General features: G+C 35.9%; 1 protein-coding gene across 5 annotated transcripts in view; it reads right to left on the bottom strand.

Annotated features, from left to right (window-relative positions):
• DMXL1 (Dmx like 1) overlaps positions 1-19,382 on the bottom strand; it is a 76,536-nt gene that overhangs the window by 30,232 nt on the left and 26,922 nt on the right. For all 5 annotated transcript variants that reach the window (XM_088156745.1, XM_088156746.1, XM_088156747.1 and 2 more), the window contains exons 10-25: positions 17,329-17,541; positions 16,399-16,652; positions 15,624-16,308; positions 14,977-15,098; positions 14,398-14,487; positions 13,991-14,093; positions 12,146-12,262; positions 10,653-10,877; positions 8,300-10,000; positions 7,669-7,779; positions 6,584-6,753; positions 5,323-5,420; positions 4,524-4,689; positions 3,525-3,774; positions 810-1,897; positions 362-553 (exon numbers count right to left, since the gene is read on the bottom strand). In XM_088156745.1, coding sequence (XP_088012871.1) covers positions 362-553; positions 810-1,897; positions 3,525-3,774; positions 4,524-4,689; positions 5,323-5,420; positions 6,584-6,753; positions 7,669-7,779; positions 8,300-10,000; positions 10,653-10,877; positions 12,146-12,262; positions 13,991-14,093; positions 14,398-14,487; positions 14,977-15,098; positions 15,624-16,308; positions 16,399-16,652; positions 17,329-17,541 — 5,585 coding nt within the window. The remainder of the gene's footprint in view (positions 1-361; positions 554-809; positions 1,898-3,524; positions 3,775-4,523; positions 4,690-5,322; positions 5,421-6,583; positions 6,754-7,668; positions 7,780-8,299; positions 10,001-10,652; positions 10,878-12,145; positions 12,263-13,990; positions 14,094-14,397; positions 14,488-14,976; positions 15,099-15,623; positions 16,309-16,398; positions 16,653-17,328; positions 17,542-19,382) is intronic.

The raw sequence follows: 19,382 nt of genomic DNA, 5'->3' as shown, positions 1-19,382 counted from the left end.
CTTAGGTCTAAGAAAGAAATGCAGGATCTGCCATTGACATAACGGAAGTAACGAACAACTGTCATAAAGACAAATATTATGCTGATGATGTTTTCCATAATAATGTCCTCTTGAACAAATACCCAGTTCTGAGAGATGCCAATCTACAACAGCATCTTCAACACTTCAGGAATGAGTAATGATCAGTGAATATTTCTTTTACTTCAAGATAAGTACTACAGAAAATGTTTATGTGTAGAGGTTTTATTATTTATCACAGATAATAAAACAGCACGAAGTTGTCATGCTTTCAAAAAAAAATTTATGACTTCAGCAAACTAGATGACGACAACAACAAAAAAAACCTTTAAAAAATACTTACCTTGCTGTTCTGTGTATCTGGGTGAGGTGGTGAATCAAGGTTTATTATAGCATGTAATATATCATGAGTTAAATTGCCAAGATGTAGCAATGGATTAGCCACCACTGTTTTGGCACTAGCTGTGCAAGCAAACAGGAGAGGTATGGAGCTTTGCTCTGGTGGAGGGCTGGAGGGTATCTGTACTGACTGTTCCTAAAAACAAGCAAGAAACACACGCAAAGCAATAGTACATATTCTCTAAGGGAATGTAAGAGCTTTTGAAACAGGGAATAGGATTCTAAAAAACAACCAAAAATTAAACAATGTACAAAAAAATTAAAAACAGATTTAGATTTATTAAAAGCAGCTGTATGCTACGGTAGGAAAATTTCAAAAACATTACAAAACATTTTCAAATAAATCTACAAACTTGAAGCAGAGAAAATGCAACCTATGCTCCACTACATACCTGTTGAGATTCCTGTAACAGCAGAATTAATTCCATTCTGACAGATGCCAAGCCTCCACCATGTGAGCCATGAAGTATACAGTAACTTAGGAACATTCTGAGGAGAGACTGGTATTTCAGAAGCCATTGACGTCTTTTCTGAAAGTCTTCTTTCTGTAACATAGTTTTTTCCCGGTCAGCTAAGTCTTCACTGTTTTCATGTAACGTAGCTTCCTCTGGCATCCCTGCAACTCCTGCCTGCATCTCTTCTACTTCAACACCATAATCACAGGTCTTCTGGAGAGCTACCACTTCCCTCTCAAGCCACTGGTAAAGCTGATAGCGCAACTTCCCACCATCTACTTCATAGCCAGTGGACAGTGTACGAAGCTCCACAGTAAGGATTTTCAGGCACGCTCTAAACTTTAGCTGTGCTGAAATTATATCTTCTGATGGACTTAGAATATCTTTGTCATCAACCACACTAAAAGATTCTGTGTAGCTAGAACTTGTTTCATGTAATTTTTCCGTTTTCTTCAGAGGTTTTAGCTCTTTCATTACCAGGGAAGAATCTTCACTCTCATCATTTTCATCACTGTCTGACTGTAATTGCAACTGTTCATCTTGGAATAGAGCACTTGGCTGGCTCCAATCAAATGAAAGAGTGGAACTTGAATGTTTTCCTGATGAACAATCTGAAGGTGAACCTAGACCATTGAATACTGGCTGTGACCAATCAATACTGGAAGCTTGATCTTTTGTTTCAAACTCCTTAACTGGAGAATATGGTGAAAGATCTTTACCAGTATCCACTAAACTAGGAGATGTACAGAATGACTTGGACCTCTTGACAACTTTGGGCATTTTTGATAACACTTCTAAGGCCAACATAGGACAACCAGCTTTCAGATGAGCATAGGCAGTGGTGAAAAACAGCCGTCTTTCACCTAGGTTGATTTTGTCAGCTAACCCATTTTCTACTGTTAGGCAAATGTGTGTGGAAGATGTATCAGAAGAGCCAAAATGACGTCTCAGCAAGAGAGGATGTGTTCTTAGGTAGTTGTAGAAGTTAAACACTGCAGGGTTGCAACTTGATGAGCCATCACCATCTGAAAAGATATGGCAGCATGAGGAAAATATAACACTCTGTATGATATAACTGATTTGCAGCAAAGTCCAAAGTTCATCAGAAGGCTTTTAGGTTTTAGTATCAATCTCATTGTCTACTTCATATATTCATTCAGTTTGCTTCACTGCACTCTCCTTTGTACCTTTATCATTTGAATATCTCAGTGGGAAGGACACCACCAAACCTACTAAAAACAGCAGAGTGGGGCAGCAGGCATGACTTTTTCAATTATAACAGCCACCATTTCTTTTCCTTGTAGTCAGGCCAGTTTTACTGAAGTCAAATAAGACCACTTTTCTATTCGTTTTAGAATCCTGAAGTCTCCATTTTCCATCTCTAAATGACAATAAGATGCTATATCTTACAGATGTTTACTTAAAGTCTCTTCTAAAAAAAAACCCACTAGTATTTTTAGTTTTGTCTGTATCTTAAAAGAAATGCAACTTACAAAAAAAACCAGGAAATCCATAACATTTAAACATAATGGCAGCAGTATGACATACAAATAAATAAATTACACAGCAGTGCAACACCTATTCATTTCATTTTCATGTCCACAAGAAAAAAACCCAGAAGAGATACAAGCATCAGCATAGGATGATTCACACAACTTTCAAAGGGCTCAGGCTGAAATAAACCCTTACACTCTTCTCTGTCTGGAGTTGTGATAGTTGCACAACTGGTGACAGTTAACAGAGAGAGGTACATGAAAAAGCACATTCCAGGTAAGAAAATAAGGCAAGACATGACAAACAAACCATGAACTGATCACAAAAGAACTAGCAACACTTTAAAATTATTTTATACAGAAAGATGGGATCAAGATAGAAACAACGAAACACTGTATTCCTCATTTGCTCAAAATCATCCTGAGGCTTGTAACTTCTACTGAAACCAGTTTCACAAATTAGTTACCCTGTTCTAAGTATTTGAGCCTTCATTTATTCCCTTTCAATTGTTCTCAGTAGCCAGGATTGAAACCAGCTAGCTACCAAGGACTTGAAGAATTTAACCTCAATGAAAACACTACCTTTAGGAAATAATACAATTAAATTGTAGAAGGTCTATAAAGCCAGCAAGTGAACATAGAAATGAACTGCTGTAGGAGAGTTAGGTGCTGTTTCAGGCAGCACATCCTTGTACCATTTTAAGCATCAAAAGCTTTCTGTTGGTAGTCTATTATTGTAGTCAGCTCTTACCAAGGACTAAAAGCTACAAAAGTCTTCCAGACTCTCCTATGTAAGTGGGAAATCAGAATTTTGTCTTAGGCTGTGATGGAGTTGAATTAATTCAAGGACTTAATTTGCGTCTTCATATTTAGACTGCTTCTGGAAAAACAGCTCCATTACTGCAGGGTTATTCCATTATCCTTTAAGCATTCACATGCTTAAAGGACAAAGTATGCATTCATGGGATACAGGATAATAACAATACAGTCACCATGTTTGCTATTAAAGTCCACACACATTTCTACAGCAAGCTAGTTACTAACAATGGAAAGGAACTGTGTGGTACCTGATTTTCCTTAGATGACACTTTAAGATACTGTGGCTTAAATGAACAAATAGTTAAAACCAACTCAACAGGCCAAATACCTATATTCTTACCTCCATCTTCAACAGAATGTTTAATCAAGGTGTCAAGAGCCTTGCTATAATCTTCCAAAATCCAGTATGCCATACTTCGCAAGAAAGGGTCACAGTGTGTGTTTCCTGAGCTCTCTTTTCCAGTAGACACACTTCCCAAAACTCTCTTCTGTAGTACAGATTTGTAAGTACTTGACACTTCAAACTCCGATTCATAAAGTCTTGATATTACAAGAGCCAACTGAATGTCATGCAGCTTTTCAAGGCAGACCTAATTAAAAATAAGTATATTCAAATGATAAACTTTGTCACTTTTCCTCAGTTTAAAATGATTATAGGGCAGAAAGTGACATAAATCTGCTCAGATTAAAATATGTAGGTCTATTAATTCCATAAAAAGTGAGCAGGAACTAGCAGAACAGGTGTAGCCAAGTATTAAATGCAAGATGGGATTTGCATTTCCTCAGTTTGAGTATGGTATGACAATCGATCTTTGAAATAAAGCAGCTTCAATAGATCATTGCCAATGTGCATATGCCACCTCTTACCTCTGGATTTCGGTTGTTTTAGCTACAAAGCTTTACAGAACAAATCCTTCATTATCACAGAGATTAATTTCCTCCCAATTTTGCAATTCAGACTCAGGAAATAATTTTTGTTTGCTTTCTTTTTTGTAAAGGAATTCTAAGAGCTAATCCACATCACTGCCAAAACACCAGGTCTAGAACTTCCTAATGAAAAACTACTCTGTCTTCCTACAGGACTAGGTAGTCCCCTTAGAGCAGAGAAATTACCCATGTCACCTTTCAGAATCAGTAATACGACAGCTAAAAAGGAATCAAAATGTAAAGATCAAGGTTTTGTTTTTGTATTTGTCATTCATTTGGGGTGAGAATGAAGAACACAAATTGAAAACATAAGAAGCTTCAGCGGTCATACTAAGGCAAAATGCAAACTGTATTTACTAGATTTGTACATTTGGGACAATCTAACAGTCTTAAACATTAAAAATTTTATTACCTCCACTGCATCTTTTAAGTGTCCTGCCAACAAGAAAAATGCTGCAGAATGTTCAAAACGTTGTTTGCCAAGCAAAGAAAAAGCATTCTTTAATGCTGCTTTACGCCATCTGTCCTCAGTAAAGTTGTTTCCAAAAAACTGTGTCATTTTAGTATCTTTCTGGGACCTACACATAGAACATAATTGATAAAAACATTTTACTTTTTATTACTTGCACTATTGTTCTTCATTTCCACAGATTTCAGTATAACTTTACAGAGATTTTTACATTAGGAAATGCAGAGTCTCTCAACACACTGGGAGTTGAGAAGGCTACATATGTAAAAACAGCAGAAAGTTCAGTAAATACAAAATCTAATGGTATTTTCAATAATCTGATATAAATACAGAAAATCTCACTTTATTTCAGCTGAGCTCTTCAGTGACAAAACAAATTAGTTTTCAGAAGTTTTGCAAAACTGAATTCTGTATTCAGTTAGACTTAAGTCAGTCCTTTGAATTTAAGATAAAATTTTTAACAAGCATGCATGTAAAAGATAGGCATGACATTTTACACACTACACTGCTAGTCCTCAAAAGTAAATCAGAATCAGAATTAAGTAGTAATTGAAACTACCAGAGATTTAAGAATAAGTAAATATAAGGTTAGAAACTATTCATCAATGCAATAACTAGTTTAGAAATCAAATATCAGCTTTCAATGGTAATATTTGTGCTTCTTTTGGATCACCATTACATTCAACTTTTTCCCCCAAAATTATACTAGACAGTGTGAAATTCCACGTAAGAGCCTGAATACCTGTATAATCCCCAGATAACAGCCTTCTTCTTCATCGCAAGGTAAAAAATGGCAGCGTCAAGTGGATCATTGTTTCGCTGAAAAGCTGCTTTAGCCACCTGAGAAGACAGTTCAAAAGCAAAAATGCAACCACAACTTAAATTTATCTTAAATGAGATTCTTGCTGCTTCTGGCATCCCATACCCCATAGCGCTCTGAAGTTCTCTTTAATACAGGATCCCTCCTGTCATTATGAGTCTGACATGGGAACATGTGAAGATACAACAGCCTGTTTGATATCACTTAGTTCATGCTCTTCCAGTTCTAGAAGCTTTTTTGCAAATCAAGTGAGAATCCCTATATCTGAAATCAGTTTCTAAAATCATAGCAAAATTAATTTACTAGTTGCTCTGGTAATCAAAAGACAGATGGAGTCTTGATAAACAGGCTGGGACAAGTGATTACTTTTGGAGATTGGAAAGAAAAAAGGCTAAGTGGCAGCAAGAATAGTCAAAGTCCCACTTAAGACAGCCTTAAACTCAGGCCTAGAACACCTAGGATTTTTTTACACATGGCAGTTAAGTTTCATAAAGTGATGATTAATTCCTGAAGATTTAAAAGTAGAAGTAGAGACATGCATTTTACCACTCCGTGCTTTGTAGTTAAAATACCTCATGCATGTCATTTTCTTGCTCAACACACTTGGCTTTTCCAAGAGCTTGAAACAAGTGTTAATGAGGTTAGGCTTATTGCAATGATTAAAATATTTAATATAAAAATCCCAACAAAACCCTCAAACAAAAAACCACCAAGACAAAACAAAACAATAGAAGGTTTGTTTATAATGAAAAATAATCAATTTGCAAGACAGATGTACATACAGTATCTAAGGTGCTCCCACATCTGATAGGTTTTTGAGAAGAACCTTTCTCCACAATTTGTTTCTCAATTTTGCTATAAGAAGTAACTATATGCTCCATCTGTATCTTGAGCATCCACAATAAATACTGTACAATGTTATCTTTAAGATGGAGTACCTAAGAGCAAAAAATGTACTCCACACTGGAATTTGAAGTCTAAAGTACTAAAAAATTAGTTAAATCCAGAAGTTCATATTCATACAGAAAAGCATAGACACAAAAAATACAGCACGAAGCATTTCAGAAAACTTCATCATGTAAAAACTTAAAAACTACATAAATAGAAGGTAAACACTGGAGAACAGCTTTTTGGGAAGATTTTGTTGGTTTGTTGGTGGGGTTTTTTTAAATGCTATGGTTACCTTTTCTATGCATTTCCGCAGGCTGTGGATGTTTCGAACCCACCATCCCACACCCATAGCTCTGAGCTCTGACCATGTCGGATCTCCCTTCTGCACTGCAGGGAGCATACTCAGGAGCTCTTCCTCTGCTACAGAATGGAATGCCCAGGCAAAGTGACTAGTAGATAAGCCTATACAATAAACATTAAAAAAAAAAAATCAGAAGACATTCATTAATAAAAAAATCCAGAATATGAAGACAAGGGGATGGGAAAGGCAGAAGCGAAGAAGGTGAAACTGCTTGTTTTGGATTTTTTAAGTGCATTTCTGATGAGAAATTTAAGAGTATTTGTTAGGATTGCATATCAAATATCAAAGAAATATAATACAACTGAGGCACTTCTCACTCACCAATTTCTGAACTCACCAGAAGTGGAAGTATCTCAACTAAAATTACTCCATCAGAAAGCTAACTCTACAACACTCTGCTGTGGCAAGTCTGGCAAATTCCGACCTCTGATTCAGCTGAGGGATGAGAAGCCATGCAACTGAAAATGCTATCAACCATCGTGATGGCTAAAGGAGTAATCACAGCCAGTATTTAGATCTGATTATGACTAATCAAATCCATCTCACTCTGTCATCTGCAGTATCAGGATGGAACTAGCTAAATTATACAAAAAACCTCCCTATATGAAATAGTTGATTGTATATAGAAAGCATAAGTAAGTATATAGAAATATTTAAAGTCCAAGTAGTGTTTTTTTTCCCAAATATGTACCAAGCCCCTACATAAACAGGTACAGTTTTCTACTACATTATTCCAGCAGAAGGTTATTGGAACAACACGGTACTAGAAGATCACTGAATTTGGGGAAACAAACACCTCCTCACCAACTAAAAACTTGTTATAAAAAAATCAGTTCTAAGACCTTTATCAAAAACAAAATAAGACATTTTCTGCTCTAGCATTCAGTTATATTGGACAATATTTTCTTTAAAAACTCCAATGAATTAATTCACTGATTCTGCAGAGACACATCATAGAGTCATAGGTGCCACTACATCACTAAAACTCAACTCATCTAAGAAAACAGGTCACTTACCTTGGTGAAGCAGCTGGGCTCGATGTACAGGAGGAAGCGCAGTTATCAGAAAGGTGTGAAGCCGGACAGCCAATAAAAATTTTAAACCACACTCATCAAGAGTTTCTCCACCTGGAAATAATTATTTTTACACACATTTTACAGCAATTATTCCAAGTAAGTATTAACAGAAGAAATATAACTTTGTGACTACTAACACTTTAAATTTGTAAACAATGACTTAGTTCATAATTCTTCCCTTTAAGAAAAGGAATAAGAAAATTTCAAATATAAAAACTTTTGAAGATATTTGTTCTGTTTAATGCAAGAAACAAAAGTGTTCTATATTAAAAAATCAAGCCAAACTATTTCTCAATTTCTCTACACAGTACAACAAACATTTGTCATTACTGTCTCTTCCAAAGTGAATAAAAGATAATTATAGTATGTGAACTGATGGACTCACAACGGCATTAGCAGGCAGCAAAAGAAAATTTTGTTTTTATCAAAGCATTAGGTCTTGAAATAATTATACTATGAAATGAAGGTGCATCATCATCTTGTAAGTCATAAAAATATCCCAAAATAGAAGAAAATTCAAGGAAAGGTTGTGAAGCAGAGAAACACGTTTCATTTGGAAGAGAAAACTTACCCTGACTTCTGTCTCTGCTTTCTCCAATGTCAGTACTGGTAGTAGCAATTGTATCTGCCAAGGCCATCAATGACATTTGCTCCATCCTAGTCAGACCTGGCAAGCTTGAATGAAGCAAATGACGAGAAAGAACTTGAGCATGTTCTGGTCCAAAGTAAGTTGGGCTGTATTGAGAAAGATCAATGACTGTTGGTTTTGAACTCTCTTCGTCTGCCTCAAACGGGACAAGGTCATCTGTACTTATAACAGTATTTTGGAAGAGATTTTCATAACTGTCATTGGGCACATCCTTTTTATTTTGACTATTCTGATTATTGGACTTCTCTGAACAGGAATAAGATGAATCATCATCCGCAGCAAGCAGAGCATAGAGAGGCAATGGTGGAACAGAGTCTATTTCTATATAGTCTGTAGTCTCTGATTTGCTGAACATTTTGGGATCTCTTGCAGTACTTCCACTAGCACTGATTGTCAGAGATCTGAGTCTCCTGTCATGATTAGGCTCAGACTCATTTATAGCAACAACTTCTCCAGCAATGCACTTCACCAAATGGGACAGAATGGCTTTTGCTCTGCGTACTTTACCAAGATCCATGAGTTCCAACAGTTGATATGGGTGGTACTGAGGTAAAGTTGGAGATAAGGTATGAGCTGCTTCAAAAAGACCAGAATCTTCTATTTCCATAGACAGATCAGAGGCAGACCTTTTCCCACTAAGTTTCTGTGCAAGGCTGGTCATAGATCTGGTCAAGGTTCTCTTTGGTGGATGCAGACCTGAGGCAGCTGACTGGCTTTGTTTCATTAAGCTAGTTATGCATGGCATACTTCCACTGTAGGAATCTGTACTAACTAGTTCCTGCTTAGAAGGAGATTGCCATTGGGAATAAACATGCATTTCACAATCCATTCCAACTACCAGAATGCCATCACGCACCCAAGACAAGGATACAGGAAAAGGAGCTGACCCCTCCACAGATGAAACCAAGTCAACACAACGCAGCAAAACAAACCCAGAAAGGGTTTCAGCCTTAGGACTGCCACTGTGGGAAATTGCTACGATCTCGTTACCATTTTGCTCTTGCCTCTTCCCAGACAGCTGACCAAACATATAAAGTTTTGATCCAATCCCCACTGTCAGAATATGTGAACCATCTTCCCTAGACATCCAATCTAAGTGCACCAAGTGCTTAGTGTTGGGTATAATACTCCCACCATGAGACAGTGAAGTATCGTGATGGTTATCTGACACTAAATCAACACTATCAACACTAACACCAGAGTCCAACGTGGTGCTTACCTCATCTAAATTAAGCGTCTGTTCTAAAATCCAAGAAGAACCCCCTGTAGATTCACATTCAAAAATACTAACGTGCATCACAAAATCTTGAGAAAGATGGCCATTTCTAGATGCTGCCTGCTTGTATGCTACTGCTAATCTGTTTGTGTGTGCACAGCTGACATCAGTTGGCCTCCCTGGAACATTAATAGCACTACTGCTAGGAAGTCCATCCTCAATCAGTAACGGCCATTCTTCCCATACATATTTAATGTCATTGTCTGTGCCATATTGTGGCATGGAAGAAGCTGATGATTCAGTGACAACCCTGCATCTCCAGAACCGAACTTTTCCATCAGAGCAGGAAGTAGCCAGCAGATAAGGTGCACGACAAACAGGATATATGGAAGAAGAACTGAGGTGTCCTAAAATGAAATAAAATACACTTTTTACTGGAGGAAATACTAAAAAGCAAAATTAGCAACATTTTATTCAGCCACCATTCTATTACTCCAAATTTTAAAAAAGTATTACTGCTTCCTCACAAAGAGGTCATTTACAGGGCCTCACAAAGGAGACAATACGTCAAAAATGAAACTATGAAACCATTTTACTGTTTGATTGTATTTCGTGATCTAGAGAGGAGTCAAATAATATTCTTTAAAGATGAAGATTAATATATTATTCTCTTCTGTCAAACATTTATCCATTGAAAAATCTAAAACTGTATTTTAGAAAGACTACTGATGAAAACCTTAACATTTAAGTATGTTAAGATCCTACAAAAAATTTAATGAATGACTGCAAAACAAAACTTACTTACTTTCTATTATTCTGGTTTTTGCCAGAATGCAGAATACAGTAAATATTACACCTTAAGTAAGAGCTTTATTTTAGTGCTAGCTCCAGGACTGAGATTAAGTTGGGGAAGCACATTTTAGCAAACCTTTTGGATCCACCTACATACTCGACTCTAACAATGAATCTAAAACTTACTATTACTTTGTTTCTATTTTAAAACCAAAATCAGAAAGGCAGAGATTCCTTATTTTAGTCTTTGAAAAAAAGATGACAAACCTGCTGATGGCTTGACGCTTATTATTTCTACTCCTTCTGGCATACTCAACTCTTGACTATACACCATTTTGGAAGACAGAGTAAGCCAGCTGGTGCTCTGAAGGTTTGCTCTACAGGCCCGATACTTTTGAGTGAAAGGCGATTGGATCTTCTCTGGATCTGGAGAAGAATATGATTCTTCTGTTTGTGTTGCTTCTTCAACTGGATTTAAACCTATCTTTTCATCTAAAAAAAAGTTCGCATTGTTAATTTTAAAAGATCAATGATTTCTTTTAATGCAAGAAGTAATTTTACTCACTTTAATAGTTACAGAAGAGACAGACAAAACCTGACTTAAAATTTTACATTCATTTTAATGAAATGTGTTCTATTATTCAGATTTAAAGATAAATGCTAGGACATCTCACATTGAATACTTCTGAGATTCTAGAACTGTGGAGAGATTATAAAATAATCAAAGCATGACCAGAACCACCCAAACTGCAGTCAAAGAGATATATATGTGGCTATCCACTGAAAATATGGTTTCAGTAAGAATAGATTACCTGTAGCTAAGGAAAATTAAATTAAGACTTTGATGTCTTAGTTTACATTGGTGAAAGTTATTTTTCAGAAAAATTTTAACAACAGCTTCATTTTATTCCTTAAAACATAGGGTCTCAGAGAATGTGATACAAATGCTTCCCTTCTTTAATAGAACTCCACAGCTGAACTATGAAATTGAAGGAAATGGAACACAAAAATTTCCAACAGATGTGCTGAAAAGCCTTGTCAGTTATTTCCTCATCACGTAAGTGCATCACTAAACTCAGATTATTCTCACTAAACTATAAACTAATTGCAATAACACTTTTTCTCTCATTTGAAAGCAACAGTAAGAAATGCTAATTTAGTTTAAATGACAAAAACATACAGATGAATGACAGAAATCTGTTATATTTCTGAATGACAGAAACATAACAGATTCCTCTGATAAGTGGTATCAGATTTATGTTTCTTAAAATCTTTAAATGTTAACAGAAAACTTCCAAAGTGTCTCTTACCTTTAAAACATTACAGTTTTAGAGGTAGTTTGGCAGTTTGAAAGAGAATCAGCAGATTTCAGAACATCAAATTGTTTAGAATTGTAATAGCACTACTGATGCTTAGGCGTTTTAGACTACAGTCCTATTTAAAATGCATGCATAAGCTTAAAAATTGCTGAACAGGAACTTCCAAAAAGCTAAACATCTTAACTGTTAGACTGTACTAAAGCCAGTTAAGCTTATCTGGCCTTAGAATGCACAAAAAGTACCAAACTCCAGGCTCTGGCTGAACTGAAGAGTTTCAGCAATCAGAAGATTAGGCAATCAAGAAAGAATGGCTGTGATAAAATCTTGTAATCAAATGCAGAATCTTTTCAAGAAGATGAAACATTTTAGATTACACTGAACAGCAGATACTCACTAGACAGTGGCTTTTTTAAAAAGAAAACTACAAGAAAGAGGGCTTACCTATGGAGACAGGAATTGCCTTCAGATGTAAATGCCACATATGCAGTAATGAATGGTTTTGTGTATACTCTATCACTATTAAGTAGAATTTTTCAGAGAATCCATTCTGCTGGTTTCCTGGTGAAATTAGAACAGGAAGATCTTAGGGGTTATTCACCTGAAAGCAGAACTAAGTTTTGCAGGCTAGCAAATAACCCAATTAAGCTAACATGAACTAATACTGAAATGCAATGGTCTGACTATATCTGTTACATTAGCTTTCTCTGTTTTTTACCACAACCAAACACTACAATCCAGGTACACTCATGTAAGAGCTGTCAATGTTTTCTTTCAGAGATGACAACATACTTGCCTGACTTTGCTATGTTTAAAGTTAAATCTCAGAGCGTACTATCAGTATAGTCTAGAACACAAGAGATATGATGCTTCTTCCTAAGAATTTACTTGCTCTAGTTTACACAAAAACAAGAAGATGTGAGGTGTACTATCAACATGTACCCATTTCTGGAAGGTTCATATCAAAGTCAACCTATTAGGACCAAGAAGGAATAGTTAATTTAGGGACTCTCTTTCCTCCATGATTCCTCTGACCCTTTTGGTATGTGTATACATAAAACATTAACAAGAATAAGCCGCATTTGCCCTGTGCTTTTCACATTGCAGTGCTTATGGTACCATAGAAAAATGCAAGAGAATTTGTTCTTTTTAAAAACAACATGAGGTAACTACTTTCATGCATTATTAAAGAGGAAGAAAGAAAGTATTAAAAAAAATTTCAAATTAGAATGCATGCAAAAAATCCAGTTCTAATTGAACAGTTTTTCAAAGAGTTAATTTAGCCCAATTCCTTAAATGGATGGTATGCAGCAATCTTTACAGAGTTTCAGAACACATACAGATGTCTACAGTTGTCTAAGATCAAATATTTCCATGTTTCTTCTAAAATTATTTCTGTGCATCATACTCAAGATGTAAACACACAATTAATTATGCTGTAGAGTAGCACTTTTTATGTTCTCTATTTTGTTTCTTATTTTTAACATCCCAATTGCATTATTTGATCTCCACTGAGGGCCAGGATTATCTCCACTACTCCAAATCTCTTCCTCAGGAAGAAACATCAGTTCCCAGATAATCCCTATGTATATCCAGTTGATTTAATATTTCCCTAGGTTCCTTTGACACTTTTCAACTGTTCTGCTTCCTTTCATTCAGTACTCCATCTAGTACTGCAGATGACATGGAGATGACAAACTTTACTCTGACCCCTTTTTTCCCACATTATTTCACTAGAGCAGAACAATGTGATGCCTATATAATGGAATAACTGAGGCACTCCACCAAGGAAAACTAATCATTTTTTCCAGAGCAATTCAGATCTGTACAAGGACCTACAAATCCACATACTACTCACAGTATTATAGTGAGGAGGAATGGTTTGGCTTGTCATTTGTTGCAAGGCCTGAGGAGCAATATTTAGCTGATGTACAAGAAGAGCATCCACCATGAAAGGATACAGTAATTTTGGTCTATGTCATACCCCACACAAGTGCAAGCTTCACATTTAAAACCCTTTCCCCCTTCACACAAGAGGAAACACACGTCCCTGCTTAACACAGGACACAATGGGTATCTTGTGATTTAAACTACTTGATCTAAAATTTGGTTGCACACAATTCAAAGGAAGTGAAATATCCATGAGCTTCATTAGACTAGAGGTCTTTCTGAATATCTCAAATTAAGGTATCTGACATTAAAATTATAAAAGCCATTTAATAAGTTCATTTTTTTCCGTGGAACAAATAAACACTGTATTCAATGTTCTATGGAAAAAAAATTCCTTACCGGAGTCTGATAAACCATTCTTCTTTGAAGGCATTTCCTTCTCTTGGTTATTTAAAATAAAGTCTTCTTGAAAAACATGGAATAACTGCGTTTTCCGGCCATGCTAAGGATGTAAAAATACACAAAAAGTGAACATCTTGGTACATGCTTTTCAAGACTGCTCTCTAACACAGGAGCTTTTAACTTGGTACGTTAAACACATCAACAGAAGACTCCTCATGAAACTCCACCTTCATTACTCACATTCTTTTCATTTACAGGTACTGAAGAAAGCAAGTACAAGAACATGTCAAAAACAGGCTAAGTGCCACAAATTAACCTAATAAAGAGCTACAGGTATTGCCTTTATTATTAATACTTTAAGAAACCTAATTATGGTATAAAATGAGTATAGCAGAAGATCTTACAAGCTCTGTGATGGCATCCAGTTCAATGATACATCCCGGGCGAGCTGTAGATTGCTGACTTATGATGTTAAAAACTTCACCAACATACTTCTGTTTGAAAAGAAACGGGGGTGGCCTTGTTAACTCTTATGCATTTTTGTGGCACAACCTGCTATATAGGTGCAACATCTCTATGCAAATGTTAATTAAAGCATTAAATACACACTAGTTGTGATTCAGTAAGAACACAGGTAACATTGCTTGTTTTATGAAGAATACATTTGGTTTTGATGGCTAAAAGGTAACAAGAGCATCTGGAAAGCCCCATATACTGCAATTTATTGTCCTTTCTGCAAAAGCCACATTGCTGTTCCAGCTTTTCCTTAGGAAAGCAATGCACCCACACAGTTATTATTCCTTGTGGTGCAAGCTCTTCACAGGTATTTCCCAATCAAACCTTTGCCTGCCTCAATATGCAGAGTTGGCATAAATACAGTATGGCTAAATAAAGCTTTACCTAATCTGTTTTTACAAGCAGAATGATCTGTGGAAGCCTCAGCAACCAGCTTAGTCAGTCACCAAGTTTCACTTTTCACTTACAGAAATTTCTGGATTGGAGAGCTCACACAGAAGTTTCTTAGCATCTATTACAGCTTGATATAATCTTAAGTACTGTCCGTCACTAGCCACAAAGCAGGCACTTGGAGAATTACAGTATGCACCTGAAAAGCAGGAAGGTGGAAAGGCTCAAATATTCAAACACCATATAGCTTCCTCTTATTTTTTGACAACAGGTATTTTTGAAGTTATGATGAGAAACAATACAGCACAAAAAAATCTCCTATTTACTTCTATTAACAAGCAAGAGCTACAAAGTTTAAAGCTGCGCTTAGAAACCAAATCAAAGTACACAAAAGGAAATAAGAATTCCATTTGCAAACTATAGTTAAATCTCCCTCAGCTTTTAAGTCTTCAGCATGCTAAGAAGTATGCATTAATAACTAAGAACTTTACTGCATAATCTCCTAAAATATCAAATCTATTAAATAAAACAGAACAGAGAAACTTTTTACACAGGAATAAAGAATTCTCAAGTACGAGCAGCTTGAAAATTTGTGAAATAAAGGATCCAGCCTTAAAATTTCTTCCAGTACGTTCAAGCATATCTGTATTATCTATTTAAGAGCGTTATTAGGTTATATTAATTTTCTTCTAGAACACTTCACTAATCAGAAAATGAAACTCACCAAGGCAATAGCTGGGTATAAGTGTGGGCAGCCACGCAACATTAGAAAAAGCTGAAACATGAAGAGAATTGATCCGAGCAAGTTCAGAAACTCCACCAGAAAAGGACAAAGGCCCAACAGGATCTACTCTCCAAAGAATAAGTTCACTGTAAACAGCATTGGGATCCTGGGATGTCACGTTTGCATTGCCTCTAATCTGAGGTCTTACTGGTGACTCCTGAGACTTAAAAGAATCATTTGCCTGTACTGTTTTCTCAACATCTGGTGAGATTAGAGCATTGTGATGTGAAGTTGTAAGTAGCAGTGGTAACACTGAGTGGCAAGCCAAGTCGTTAAGATGAAAACGGTGACCACAATATCGGGATTTGTGTGAAATACTGAGTACAGTTGAAAAGGCAGATTCTTCAGCAAAACTCACTAGCCACTGGTTCAGTGACCCATCTGCATGTTTGGAAATCATCATAACATTAGGTGTGAAAATACTTAGTTTTAAGCTGTTGGTTGATTTACTGTGTCCAGAAGAGATAAGCATAGATGAAGAGCGTGTAAGGCCAGGAGGCTTTTGTTTGCCTTGTTGGATAGCTAAATCAACATTTTTGGTACAAGCATACATCACTATACTTCTGCAAAGAGAATTTGCATCACCCGTTGGAAATGCAACAGGAATTCTTGAGACAAATGACACCTGCAATATCAAGAAAGAAAGAATAAGTATTAGAGTTCCCATCGTACTTCTCACTGAACACCAACGTAAAATGCAGGAGAAGTAAAGTACCTGCACCTGGCGAAACATGCCAGGCTGGTATTCATCTAGCCAGTCCACGTGCCACACCAGCAGGGAGCCATCCATAGGATGTATACTGAAGAGCATGTCAGCATTTTTACTCCATTCAGAAAGCAAAACTTCAATTTCATGATCAAAAATAGCAGAAGATAAAGGAACAAGGCTTGCATATGGAGCAGCTTGCTCATCACCCAGTTCCTTCTTCTCTTGGTTTCCTTTTTGTTCATCTCCATTTTCATCAGCTTCTACAATATACAGATATATAAGTATAACAGTGTTATTCAGGCTTTGGAGCTAATTTCAGGGCTTTTATAAGCTACTCATACGAAAACTAATGTAAAAGGACAAAGATTATAACCATAAATCCTCTAATGCAGCTCAGTGTCTAACAAACCAAAACAGTTTATGTTGCACCTTAATTTGAAATATTTTTCTTTTCTCCTATTTCATACAATTTTTGCATGTATAGACAAAACAAAGGCAATAATCTCCAGAATGTATATATTCAAATTAATTGACTGTATTATGTTACAGAATAAAGCTATTTAAATTAGCTGTACATTAAAATCTAAGAAAAAAAGTTAATTCTAAGGTTGCTCCTCCTTCCTTAATATTAAAGTAACATTTTCATGCAAAAGCCCCCAGTCAAGTTTAATTAAATAATACAGTTTTCAGTGTATATATAACTCAAAATTTCTGGAACAACTAAAGAAAGAGAAATCAGAACTTCTAGACATATTTTTTTAAGTTACATAGATACTTTCAGTATAAGGGAAGAAAATGCATTGAAATGCCACTGTAATCTGTATCCTTACATGTCAAGTTGCCAATCTCTTACTTCTTCCCCTGGGGGAACATTAGAAATTACTTTATAAACTGAAAGCCATTTCTCTATATGACATATGTCTGTATGACTTTTACCTTCTTCTGATCGGCCATCCATTTGATTAGAATCGTCAGTATTAGTCTCAGAAGAATGATGTTCAAAACTCCTTTTAAGTTGTTGCAAAAACACTTCCATAGATAAGGTAAAATGAAGCTCTTTGTTGTTCAGCCAGTGTACAATGAAAGGTCCGCTTTTTTCTTCATTTTCACCAAGACTCAGAGATGTGATAGAAGGCAGTAGAGGAATATCTACCAGAAAAAGATACTGATTGACATTTTCGAGAACTAAATAAATTAGGTCAAAAAATAATTTTAGACAAATGGTTTTTATGTAGAAATCCCATAATGAAAAAAATAAATCTAAGTGTATTGTCACTTGTCATTCCTTGCACCAGCATCATCTGCTTTGAGACTTGTTCCACAGAGAGGTTCTTTGGTGTGCTTACATTAAGATAACAGTAGGGTCCTGCAATGTATCTCCTTGATGTAGTGCATACAGGTTAATTTACCTTTTTTTTTTTTTACCACTACAGCTCAGTACGAGCCAAATAATTTAAGCATAATTTCCCTACATCTAGTCCAGAATGGATGCTGCAGTAGATATACACTGTAACCAAAGACCAGGGGCTTACACTAGCAAAAATTAGTGCAGAGATCAGAAAATGCCCTGCGAAACACCATGACAAAACCCCAGGAGTTCTGGTTCTGATACATTGTTTATTCATATTGCTGTTTGAAGGCATTTGGCGTCCCATGTTGCTGTGAAAAATAAAGCAGTAATCATAAAGGGTGTGACAGAAGCAAGGATCAGACTGCTGCAGAGTAACAATCGAAATCAATCAAGGCGAAAAAGCACATAGGTGATTTACTGCAATTTCCTCAAATTCATGATACAGCAACATGTTAAAATCTCAAACTGCATGTAACCTCCACCTAGAAGTCTCCATGTGTAGTGTCATGTCCTTCTACTCCCTTTTTATGCACTATTACTTAAATTCCATACCCTGGGAGACAAAATACTTTTCACTCAAAATCTGTTGTTTTTATCAAAATCGGCAACAGGTTTGAATTATTAATCATCCAATCTAGGCAAAGAAAATCCTAACTGAGAGCACACAGATAAAAGAAAGGAGCACCATGAAAACTAGCAATTTTGTTGTGGGGAGGGGATACAGCAGGGGAAGGGGCTAAAGTGGCACAGCTCATTTAAGAAATACTGCCTGCCTACACAGGCCAGTGCCAGTCTCAAAAGTATCACTATACATTTGGAAAGTAACAGAACCTGAAGTGAAAAATTCTGTTGACAAAGCTACAGTAAACATAAGCTGAACTAGAAAGATTATTTTTCAGATTAGGTTATAAATCTACATGCTTTTTGAGTATTTATCAAAGTCACTGAAGTACTCACTTTTTTTTCCAACTTCCATCTAAAATTACCAGCCTCTAAATGGTGATCAGCTCTGGACATTATTCTTGATGAGTTTTTATTTGCTTCATAAATCACAATCACTCTTCCCAGAAAACTTCTGAAGTCTTTGAATTCAGTAACTTTTTCTGAAATTGCCTGGAGACTATTTTGTCCTAGCAACCACTGCTTATTCCTTTCACTGAATTCCACCCAGGCTGAACATCAGAACAAGTAAAAATATAGTATAAAAGTAGGTCTCAAGGATTTTTGTTTCATACTGCATTTATTCTTATATAAATATATACCACAGCATTGTTTTTTTCAAAATGTGAAGTGAATGAGAGATAAAGCTTATTTTGGCTTTAGTTTTTATCAAATACTTTAAAATGCCATAGTAATGGCAAATTTTTAAGTAACAGATTACAAACAATTTGCTTCAAATCAAATGAAAAGAAATACAATTAGGTTTTTGGATTAAACTTAATTTCAAAACAGCAAATGAAAAGGACTACTTAAAGAATTGGTTAAACTAAGGTTCTTAAAGACTTGACTGTGAGGAAGAACACATATTTCTTCAAATTAAGATTTAAAATGGGCAAGTTAGTTCAGAGACTCTACAATAAAGAACAACCTGTTATCCTCCAATCTACTGAATTAAAAGACCAAGTGATCCAAAAGACAT

This window comes from Sturnus vulgaris, chromosome Z (assembly GCF_052056855.1).
Source record: "Sturnus vulgaris isolate bStuVul1 chromosome Z, bStuVul1.hap1, whole genome shotgun sequence".
Taxonomy (NCBI): Eukaryota; Metazoa; Chordata; class Aves; order Passeriformes; family Sturnidae; genus Sturnus; species Sturnus vulgaris.
The sequence above is the reverse complement of the archived record's forward strand: the minus strand, read 5'-3'. Positions and strand labels throughout refer to the sequence as shown.